The sequence below is a fragment of the Oryzias melastigma genome, linkage group LG8 (assembly GCF_002922805.2).
Source record: "Oryzias melastigma strain HK-1 linkage group LG8, ASM292280v2, whole genome shotgun sequence".
Lineage (NCBI taxonomy): Eukaryota > Metazoa > Chordata > Actinopteri > Beloniformes > Adrianichthyidae > Oryzias > Oryzias melastigma.
The window spans coordinates 16333789-16346268 of NC_050519.1; the positions used below are offsets into that span (position 1 = coordinate 16333789).

The window sequence follows — 12480 nt, forward strand, 5'->3', positions numbered from 1 at the left end:
ATCTTTTGACTATCACATTGATGAGTTTTTCATTATTCCCTATTTTTGAATCAAATCCACAAAATCGAATGACTCGGAATCGGATCGGACCCAAAAAACCTGATCGGGACATCCCTAGTAAAAATCCGTGGCACTGAATATTCCCACACTAAATAATCTTTTAGAGGTTAGGGAGTTGTGACTCAGAATGGCTGGGCCCATTTTAGGTTCAACTGAACTGTGGTGCAGACCAAACAAGTGAACTGTGACACACATGACAAAAATGTTTTTTGGACACTTATGAGTGAACCCTGAAGCCATTCATAAAAATGTGAAAAAAATGGAATAAACAAAGGGAGAAAGTGCCACACAAAACAAGTCAGTATGTCTGTAAATCCACAAAATCACAAAAAAAAGCAAAATATTCCAACTAAAATTAAAAGTATTTTTGGCTTCAGTGCATTGTTATGCAATTGTACAAAATCTGAACTGTATCAGATTTATCTGGTCCCTATATAGTGCTATTTAGATCTTAACTGTTACCAATCATGACAATACAAATTAGCTATATTTTTGTTTATTAGCAATAGCTAGTTCAACTAAAATAGGAACATTTCTTTGTTAGATAAATCAGTTAAACAGTTTTTTGTAGTTAACTCTGTAGCCCTAAAGCTAAGAGGTAAAAATTTCCTCTGGAGCCTTTCTGTCTATTGGTTGCTTCTTCATTTCATTCATTCAGGTTTTTTTTTTTTTTGGACTTGTCATTCTGAATGTACTGTAGGCGTGAGTGTACGGGGCTGTTTTTATTCTCTTTGTTGGTGCTCTGATTGAGTGCTGACCTGTCTGTGTTGTACCTTGCCTCACACCAGATGACAGCTGGGATAGGCTCTGCGACCCTAAACGGGGTTAAGCTGCTACAAAAAATGAATAGATAGATAAAGAATGTCTTTCTTTGCTCCCTCAGCTGTTGAAGGGAGAGTTGCTTTTTCTTCCAGCTATGACTGCCTCACTAAAGTAAACCCAAAAACCACTGGATCAAGGTATGAAAGAGACGTGAAAATGTTATTTCTGCTGAGAAAAACTCATAAAAAGGCAACAATGTGGTTGTATATTTCACTGACAAGTCATCCTAACAGTGTCATTTTCAACAAATGTCTACTTTTTGGGTTTATTCACACGAAGGTGGGACCGATGTGAAGCTTTCAGCACTAAATTACACCTCTGTGAAAGCAGCCCTATCCACTAGCTGACACGCTCTCCCCCCACGTATGGACACACATGTGGCGTTCGCTAATTACAAAGCTAAGCTATCGGCTGGGAGCTTCCATTAGAGGGCTGGATCTGACATTCAGTAAATGCCAGGCAGTCACCGGACTATTAGCAAGGGCTCTGAGTGTTTTGGGGGAGCCTGTGCCGATGCTGCGATGTAGAGGAAGATGTAGCCAGTGGTGTCAGTTTCACTGAAAATGCCAGGCTGGGACTTCTCTAGAGCTGGAAATATTTGTGCAGGGCAAATGCTAGGATATTGTAAGATATTTTCATAGTTGAAGCACTCTGGACTCAATGTAGCCTTTAAGCTATGTTCACACCGCCCTCGACAATGTGCCTTCAAGTAAGAACTTCCAATGAAAAGTCTACGCAATGTTTCACCTTCAAAATGCTACATACAAAATATTAAACGCACACTGAAAGTTAAACCAGGTCAAACTTTGACTAGGGACTTGGATTTGGTAGTGACATATGGATGGCATTCTGTGTAAACCTTGTTCTATCCTAGGCAAGTTTACATTATCATCTTCACTGGTGTCCATGACAGACATGAAATCCTGTCCAGCTTTGTCATGGGAGGAATCACGCATCAATATAAGGGTAGGGTCATCTGGACCCCAAAAGATAGCACAAGGGTTAATCCATGCAAGTGCCAACCATTTTAAAATTAATCATATAGAAGTAACCTAATATTGGCAGTTTGTGCACGGATGGAATCCTATGACACCAAGTCTTTCATAAATCTAAATAGAACTGTGAAAGAAAACGCCTAGAGCAAGATTTATGAGATTTGTACCAAACCTCTTCCAACTGTAGGTGGCGGACATGCGCTAGTAAACAGTAGAAATAGAAAAAGAAGGAGTAGCCCCTTCCTGCTTGTCAAGCGTGAAAACCAGGGGCTAAACACGTTCAAGAACTTGTGTTTAGACCACAGTCACATATCCAAAAATGTCACTGCCTTTGACATAAATCCTAGTTTTTCAGGAAATTTGGCAGGTGGTCGCTTGGTGGTTTTATAATCAGGAGGTAGCAGTCCCATTTTTACATGATTTTGAGAAAAAAATAAAAATTTTGTGAAGACAGACGATTTTTGACATTGGTCAGTGGATGCCTGGGCACATTTTGGGGCCGCGCAGTGGCTGTCCAGGCGGTGACAATGCCGTTACAAAATCGGATGATAGCTGGGCGGCCAGAAGTCGGTGGCAGCCGGAATCGCCAGCCAGCAACAGCTCAGAGTGGAAAATGTATAAATGTCTACAGACAGCAGCCATCCATATCAAGGGCTACCAGACGCCCCATTGTCGCAAACAGGCAGACAGGTGGTTCCACGTGCAGCAGGTTTATTAGTTCAGACAGCAACTAAGCTCAGCCAAAAGTCCACAAAGCAAAATCAGGGTCAGATAGGCAGAGGTCAATCACAAGAATGGGAGCATCATAGAAGAGAGTAGAATAGTCAGAGTCCAGGCGAGGGTCAGGGCAGGCGGCAGGCAATTAGAGATAAAGCAGGTCCAGAATGAAACGCTCAGTAATGCAGACAGGGTGGCACAAAACAATACTTCGCACAGATTGAGGGTCTGTCTGCTGCTTAAAAAGCAGGTGGGTGATTGTCAGATTGGAGCCAGGTGAGTTAGAACCGGTGACCATAGGGGGAGTCAGAGCTCTGACTCCTGACACCCGTAGCCCGGGGCTATATGAAAAGCGGGCCATTCTGCACATCTGATGGCTGCCTGACTGCTGATTTTCAAAGATGACATGTTGTAGATTCTGCCAATCTCTCCCCATCGAGTGGTGGAAGTTGTATTTGTGACTGTAGTATTAGTGTTTTTTTGAACGTATGTCACACTCCCAGTGTGTCTGTAGCTTTACACTGTCAGGTTGGAGTCCTATCAGAGAGGATTTACTATACTATCGATTTGAATAACAAAACTTCCTAGAAAGAAGGTCTTTTATGCTACTAATCTGTGCACTTCTTATAATGCAGAAAAACAATATAAGCACCTTGTTTTTTGTTTTGCTTTTTGTCTTCTTAACTCTGCTTTTCTTTGCAGAAAACTGGATGCCTTCATCTATGATGCTGCAGTGTTGAACTACATGGCTGGCAGAGATGAAGGATGTAAACTGGTGACCATTGGCAGCGGGTAACGTCGGCTAAAAACCTAATTGTCTCCTTTGTCAAAACAAAAGGCTAAAAATGTTGGTCTTTAGTCTCTTTGTCTTCTTCTTTAACATCTTATATGATGTTCTTAGTTTTGTTATTATTCTTCCACTTTAGCTTTGAAAACTGAAAACTCGAGACCACTTTAAAGTCATGAGGTGATTGAATTATAGGTTTACAAAAGTGAATGGTGTTCAGTTCAGCACAAAATGAAACAAAAACCCTCATTTATGGTATTTAGTATCATACAAAACATAGATTTTTTTTCAGTCGAAATGGATGACAGGCAAAAATCTACAAACATCCTCCAAAAATAAAACTATGATTGCAAAATATGATTGCAAAGGATGTTGGGGGTGGGAGGTTAAAGAAGGTAAAAGAGGGGAGTTTACAGAAACAGAAGGGGTTAACACCATAAAAGAACCAGGTGTAAAAAGCAATCTGGAATGGGCGGGGCCTGTCTACACACACTCAATTGTTACAAACATACCTGTGGCTAAAATAATCTTCACATATAAACTAGTCAAAATAAACACATTACAGCTGCAGTTCACACTCACAGGTCTAATACAATCTAAACAGGAGAAAAACAGATTTGTTTTGACAAAGACTTAATTTATGAGATTATTAGGCAAAAAAATGTATCGACAGAGATCGTATTGTAAAAAAAATCTGTAAACTGTCATAGATCCACAGATTTTTTTAGGTTCGTAAAATAAATACATCAAATAATTTCTTACCTATTAGTATTACTGTCCCAGAATTGTAAGCTACATCTGTCCTACATTATATATTAAGTTAATTATATCAAAAGAAGTACAGTATTTTTTTTCCGCACTATAAGGCACACTGAACAACAACAACACATTCAGCGAGAGAAAATATTAAGAAATAAGTCCATCAGTCAGTTAGACTTTATCAAGCATGTTCACAGGAACTCTAGAACTCGTTTAGCACATGCTACAGAAGTGTTAGCATATTTACAAAACCTGTATCTTCCAACGGTGTTAGCAACACATTAATAAACAGATTGATACTGCTAAAATAAACGTTACTGCTACTATGCTAACTTAAAATCTTTAAGTAAACAAAACAAAAAGTCCAAACTGCTACATGTTAGCCACGTAAGCTTATATACAATAACACCCAATCTTGTTGAAACCTTCAAAAAACAGACTGATACTCCTAAAACAAACGTTACTGTGACTTTGTTAACTCCCAACCATGTTAGTAATGCAAAAAAAGGTCCAATTTGCTACATTAGCTGCATTAGCATATTTACAATAATACCCAACCTTGTTTGCAACGTATTAAAAAAGACATTTGAATGTGTACCTCTCAAAATTGCTTCAACATCAGTAAGCACAACTAGAATGAACTCAGATAATTCATATATAAGGTGTAGTTAAATGAGCCTTGTAGTGTGGAAATATGGTGCAAAAGTAGAGCTTTTATTTTTTTTAAATAACAGTAATGTGCTTTATAATACAAAACAAGGTAATGTATACAAAACAATATGATATTAGGTTTAAAATATCACATCATTTGCCCTACGAAAAATGTTTCTACCTTCTTGTTCAAGTGATGTACAAAACAGGTAAATATAAATAAATAAATAAAATGAAATGTGTTTCTTGGCTGACATAATTAATTGTTGTACAAAAAACAAAGAGGAAGTAGAACTTTGACACAATGACGAATTACAGAGAAGATGATTGTCCCGAAGTTGTTTTTCCTTTTTGTTTTGAATACAAACATTGTATTTCCAATGTGAGGAGTCATTGCACTGGGTTAAATTTATGCTCGATTTTATTCACAAGGCATCTGCTTGAAAGAAATGTTGAAACGTAGTGACAGCATTGAAAAACAACACAAAGGTTAAAGAACGTGCTCTTAAAGGTTAACGTATGTACGTGTGCTTTTGTGTTTGTGGACACTCTTGTCTGCAGGTACATCTTTGCCACCACTGGTTATGGCATCGCTCTGCAAAAGGGTTCCTACTGGAAGCGGCAGGTGGATCTGGCCATCCTGGCCATCATCGGAGATGGTAGGGTTCACAATCTTGCTGGGATACACAATTTTCAACAAAAAAAAAAGACATTTTCTTTACAGCACAAGTATTTTTTGTACAGTACAATCAAGTATTCTAAGTCAATGGTGTAGTAGAGTTGGTAGCTAAAAGATGATCAGTTTTTTCAGTAACAAATTAAATTAATCTATTCCATTTAATCACTCTCAGTGTCACTAGGCCCTGATGTCATATCACAATAAGCTTAATGCTTTGTGTTATGGTGTAGTAGAAATGTCTGAGGGCCAACCATTCATCCTGACTTTCTTTCAACTATTTTAATAACATTAAATTAAAATTAACTTTTTAGATAACATTGTATCACAATGGCCTACTTTTCATTTCAACCAATACATCCTAATATGTTTTTAATAAAATTATTGTCAACTAGTCAGTTTTTAACCCCATTTGTCGTAGACGGCATGTCTGAAGAAATCATACATACAATTTTTGGGACAGTACTGGCAGCTGCTTATTTTTGATTTTATGAAAGGAGCCTATGGGTTGTTGGAAATTTAAACGTGGGTTCCATTTGGCCCACAAGCTGGACTTTAGACATGCTCTCCATAGACCATGTGCGGATAGTGTAGGAAGAATGTAAACTGAATACTTCTTTAGACTAAATCTGAATATTTTAGGCTCATTATATATATATATATATAGGCAGTACATAAAATAGTGCATAAAAAGTAGGCTTCACGTAAACTGCCTAACTTTTAGTAGAGGCTAAGTATACTAAATCGGTTACCACTATATACTAAATTGGAACATATTAAGTTCACTATATGTATATATATATATATATATATATATATATACACACACACACACATAGTGTATAAAAAGTAAATTTCAAGTGAATTCCCTAGATTTTTGTATAGACTAGTCTACTTTTTGCTAAATTATTCAAATCCAGAGAAAGACAAACAAGAAAAAACTTCAGTTGTTTAAATAGTTCTGGTATATTTAACTTCTTTGGACTCTTTTAAACAAAATAATCTATAGAACGAATAAGCCTCTATACGGAGAAATGGATTAAACAAACTTCTGCCGCAGGTCCTGTTTTGCTTCTCTGCATTTTCATAGCTCGCTTCTGAGACCGAATTAGTCTCTGTAGCATTATTTTACCATTTCTTCTTGCGGTTTGCTGTCGCTCTGTTAATAGAAACTCTAATAAATGTTTGCGGTCATTATCCAGTTGTAAAGCCATTTTCAAATCCTCTCTAAGGAGCACTTTATTAGTGCAGTATGTCTATGAGTTAATGGAAGATGTGTTTGTGTTTTCACAGGAGTTTTTATTGCTATACATTTTTCTTCTTTTCAGTATGTTTCCAAGTCTATGATGGTGAAACACGATAACGTCGACTCGCGCTCATTTTTCAGGATAAAGCAAAGGCCCTCCAGTGAAAATCTCTTTATTCTTTCTAATCATATTAAGATGGATTGATGTGTTGGATTTGGCAGCAAATTTATTGATGATTTCCTCTTGTAGGTCTCTTGTTACAACAGACTCAAAACCAGCCAGCAGCACTTTTAAGGGCACTACAGTCTGTCAGCTTAGGATACAAGGATCTTTGATCACTAAGATAGTGATATAAGATCAAAGGGAACAGATGAGTGTTTTTGCCTTAATTTTACCACTTTACTTCTTCTATTGATCTTTTTTCATTCACTCAAAACTGATAAATTGATCTAATATACTTTGACATTTGATGACACTCTACATGGGTTTCATAAAATGTGTATTTTAAATCCTTATTGTTGATATCTACCACCCTCACTTTTCTTCAGCAACCCTTAAATCACGTGCTTGTATAGCCTTAGTCCCCACTTCCCCCTACTGGGATATACAGCCTTTTCTATTGGCAAAAAAATAGGCAAACCTGTAAAGTGGAATACAGGTGGACCCCATGAAAAATTAATGTCGTGAACCCATCGGTGAGCCTGTAATACTAAAATGTTCATGCGCATTTTTTTCTATGTGCATGCTGCGGGCAACAGGTTATAATGAATATTCATACAACACGCAAGGGTAAGCTACGTACACACCAGGCATGTGATGTGAGTTCAAGAACTGGAACTGGATAAAAGTTTCAGACTCAGACTCATATGTGCAAGCGAACTCTGGTCCGGGACTAAGAGCCGCTCTCAGAGGTGGTCTCAGTTCGCTTCCAATCAGACTGAACTGTCGTTCACTCTGAGATTCCTCTATCTGAATACAAAGTGGTCCCGGAGCGAAATAACTGAACGAAAATGGTCACCATAGCCGGTTATTAGCAGACAAACGTGGAGCAGCAATGCAACAGCAACTCATTAAAATGTGGTTGGTTGGATGAATGCAGGCTCATAAAACAGCTTTTAACTTAACACGCATTGCTTCTCACACTGTTTTACGGACAATGTCATAAACATTTATTAGCGTACCTCCCAGCCGTAGCATTCTCAGCACCGCGTTGCATTATGCTTCCACAGTACCAAAGCAGCAGTAAAACTTGTCGAACCTGGGCTTTATATAAATGTTCAAAGTTGATCAGCAAAATAAAACGTTTGAATAAGTTAAAATCCTAGCAAACCGCAGCACCTTCATCTTTCTCTTCTTGTTTTCATGCACCCTTGTGGGTTGGCCAATGACTGAAGAGATCTTTAGTCACGTGGTTTTGTTTACAACTTTTGGTCTGGAACAGAAATATTTGGTAGACCCAAGTCTAAATACAGACCAAATGCAAGGTTTGGGACTTGATCTGGAACAAATTATGCGGACCTGGTCCGGAACAAATCATTTTACCAGCGTGAATACGTGTGAAGGCTTAAGTTGCTGGATCTGGTGGTACAAGGTTCTAGTAGACTGACCATACATGACCTAGACAATTAGGGGTAGAGGTAGCTGGAAAACAAGCAAGGTGGTTGATTCCAAATTTTATGGACGAATGGTCAGGGCACCCTTACGCCTGACTTTTTGACATTTCTGGCGTCCCCAACTCGTTGCTTTTTGATGTGCTGGCTGTTCTCATTAAATTGGGGTCCCCAGCCTCTGGGCAGCGGCCTGGTACCACTCCAAGGGGCACTTGGCACTGGCCCACAGGCGGGGAAAAATGCATACGCTAATCAGGGGTCCTCAACCCTTGGGATGCAGACCAGTACCCTAACCTGGTACCGGTACTTTAACCTGGTACTGGTTCTGCTTCTGTTATCCTGCCTGGAACCGTGTCCTGAGGGTTGGAGATCTGTGATTTAATAGGAACAGCCAGAACGTCAAAAAGCGATGAGTTGGGGACACCCAAAACGTCAAAAGGGACGCAGAGAGGGTCCTAACTATACGTCCATATATGACGAGTTGGGAAAGAGAATGTATAGGTGATCTATGTTACTTTTGTTGCAGCCCTGATCTTTGGGAAACAGTGGCACCATTGAGACTGTCGTGGCGAATAGACAGATCCCAGAGCAGAGTCAGATGCGATGAATAGCAGTGATGGTTTATTGGCCTCACAATGACAAAATAACGAAGGGAAGAACACTGGTAGAGGAGATAGGGAACTAGGACCTCCACAACCTGCTGGATGTGGAGGTCCTGGGCTGGTTTAGTTACACGTGGTCTGCGGTTGTGAGGCCGGTTGAATGTACTGCCATATTCTCTGAAACTTCTTTGGAGACGGCTTGTGGTGGAGAAATGAACATTGAATACACGAGCAACAGATCTGGTTAACATTCCTGCTGTCAGCATGCCAATTGCACGCTTCCTCAATGCTTGTGACATATGTGGAATTTTGCTGAGACAAAACTGCACATTTCAGGGTGGGCAGTCTAAGGCACACCTGTGCACTAATCATGATGTCAGATCAGCATCTTGATGTGGCACACCTGTGAGGTGGGATGGATTATCTCAGGAATAGATGATCTCCTAAAGCCTACAAAAATGAGCAAGAACACAAAATAACTTCTTATTTTTATTTGAAGTTTTGCTTCCCTTTGTGCTTTCAGATATGTCTGTGGTACTTTTTAGCCAGTCCTCCTTTTTTTCTTGGAGCTGACTGTTCACTTGCTTGACTTTACAGATGAAAATCCCAACAGCAGTGCATCTCAGTATATAGACGAGGAGAGAAAAGAGACAGAGAAGAGACAGAGAGACTTGTTGCTTTCCAAAGAGTTCCCATTTCCAAACATGAGGAGACGTGCCCTGAACTCTAGCCTTTGGTATATTTAGAAATGTTGCACAAGACAAATGCTCTTCAGCTGCACTTAAAGATGTCTTGGCCTCCAAGACATGTGGCAGAGCACCACCATGATATTTGTCTTTCTCACTGGGAGCTTTAGTTATCCGGCCCTGAATGACATAGATTGGATTAGCCGCGCACCAAATGTCACAGAGGAAGCCACGGTGGGAGGGGAAACACGGGGAAGAGTGCGCAGACAGACAGACGAATGAGAAAAGATAAGGGCTTTGTTGCTTTCTACCTTTCGCTTAGTAACACGTCAGAAGCAGTCTCTTTGACCTATCTGGCGACATGGATGGGGACTGTGAGCCTGCCGGCTGGTGACATTCAGACAGCACTCTCACAAACAAAAGAAAGAAAAGACTTTCTAAAGGAATTATAGAATATATGCTTTAAGATTTTGAAAAATCGTGGGATTTTCTGAATTCTACAACACTTTTGCTATTAAAAATACATTTTTACCAGACATAATATACCCAACAAAAGTACTTGCCATAAGAAAATGATCAAAATATGACAGCATATAATAAGAGAGGTTTCCTTTTAATTTCAACGGTGGTATGTGTAACAAAATGGAAATAAAAACATAGGAAGATGCTAAAAACATTCTTGAAAATTACTGAAAAATTAGGAAAATGAGGACAAAAAAAATCTTAAAAAATAAAATAATAGTTCTGGAAACTTGGTCTTTGGTCCACTCATTTGTGGAACAAATGAGACTTCCCTGGCAAAGGCACATACACCTTTTCAAACAGCTACGGGAGAGAGGAACAAAAAAGAGTGTTTTTTTAGTGGGTAAAAATGACCATTAAAATATTGCTTTCACCAGAGAAATTAACTGTACTCCTTGTGCTGTCCTAAGTATCTTGACGTTGGCAGTGGGGTCATTTGGACCCCACAAGACAGTGTGCTGAACTTTTTTTTCAATTATTTTTTATTTTCACTTGTGTCCTTGGCAGACAGGAAATTCTGCCCACCTACATCCACCTTTCTCATGGGAGGGATAAAACGTCAATGTAAGGCTAGGGTCCTCTAGACCCCACAAGATAGGGGCTAAAATCACCTCTTAGTGATATATATGTATTCATAACCTCTGCACTAAATAAGGCTAGCATACACATTCCAAGAACACTCTTAATTACCTTTTCCTTCAATGCACTCAGTACACGCAGGGTAGTAATGGCATGGGCACATCGGTCGACATCAGTCTACCGAAATCACAAAATCACTTTTTTTATGACGACTAAGCTCAAAGCCATCACTGTCGTCATCATCGCCACCTGGTTTCCTAACGTAGTCCACATAGCTGTCGCAAATCTCATCTGCTTCCAGTTGATCAACATCTTCGCCACTGCTTTCCCTGAACAGAATCTCTTATATTTCCTTTTGGGTCAAACGTCCAAGGCAAGGCAACTGCCTTGACCTGTGTCATAGACAGTTGTGGTGAAAAGAATCTGGTAGTTTTACTTAAGAAAATAAAAAATAAAACGCAAAATATCTAAGTTATGTATTTTCTCTGTGGTCTGGTACTAAATGTCAAAAAACAGGTACCTATCCATGGTGTAGATCGCTAATTCAAAGCACCATGAAGTGGCTTTTGCACCGGACTGTTTGGTTTGCAGTATATCTTCTGATTTGCTTGACTTGTGTGAAAAGTGGGGCTGAACTTTAGTGTCAGTGTTGTGAACTCCTCAGGAAGAAAAACAGCTACTCGCTGGTCTAGAAGTCACTAGATGACACCATTGCCTCATTTGCATGGAGCTTTTTGAGGACAAAAGACTTGAGTTGGGACTATGATTAAAAAAAAATGTACTATATTTAGTACTACCAAAAAAAAACGTACTAAGAACATAAAGTAAAATACATTGGAAAATACATTTAACAGACTTGAGTCTCCATGTACCAGAAAGTCCCTACTAATTCCAGCAAAGAATTACAGATTTCTTGGTAGTTGAGACAATACATTGTCAAAGATGATTGAAAAGTCACTATGTGAGAAGAAATAAAAGAGAAATTCCGTATATACAAGTCAATCCGACAGTCTGCATTTCATTAGGAAGTCATAGTTTCCATTGGCCCACAGTAAAGTCATCAAAGGCAAAGAAGGGCAGTGTATTCCAATTTAAAAATGGTAAGTGCAACTCTAGAAGAACATGAACCACAAAATATTAGGAACGGAAAATATTTCATCCTCAAACTTGATGCAATAATACAATAAATAATATGGGGGTGGGGGGTGGGGGGGTGCCTGCAGTGTGAAAATGAGCTGAACATATTCTTTTTAATTGGTACACCAATCAAAAAGTCCAATCAACATTCCTACAATGACGATACAGCAAATAGGCCTTTTTTGCAAGGGTCTAAACAAGGAACGGCAACTCCAAGCCTTGAGGGCTGAATGATTTCCAGATATCTAATCTCTACTCATAGCTGATTACCTGGTTCAAGTATGTCCAGTGTAGAAGATCTTGGAACATGCCAGAGCATGGTATGTTGGAAAACATTCATGAATATGGTCCTCAAGGCCAGGAACACGTACAGACCTGTCTTTAGTATACTTCAGGGGTATCCAAAGTCAGTCCTCAAGGGCCGGCCTTCTACTGGTTTTCCAGAAACCCTGCCTTATCTGCTGCTGATTATCTGGATCAGGTGTGTTAGGCCAATAAGGAGCTTCAATGGCAGGTTGGTTGGAAAACATGTTGGACACTGGTCCTCAAGGACTGACTTTGGACACCCCTGGTATACTTCCTGTAAACACCATTAAGTGTGAAATCTAAGTCTGTCTGCTGTTTTTTTTT

At 39.3% G+C, this 12480-nt stretch overlaps 1 protein-coding gene across 1 annotated transcript in view; it reads left to right on the forward strand.

Moving 5' to 3' along the window:
- grin2aa (glutamate receptor, ionotropic, N-methyl D-aspartate 2A, a) overlaps positions 1-12480 on the forward strand; it is a 195718-nt gene that overhangs the window by 170695 nt on the left and 12543 nt on the right. The window contains exons 12-13 of the mRNA XM_024271483.2: positions 3297-3386; positions 5353-5450. Of these exons, the coding sequence (XP_024127251.1) occupies positions 3297-3386; positions 5353-5450 (188 nt within the window). The remainder of the gene's footprint in view (positions 1-3296; positions 3387-5352; positions 5451-12480) is intronic.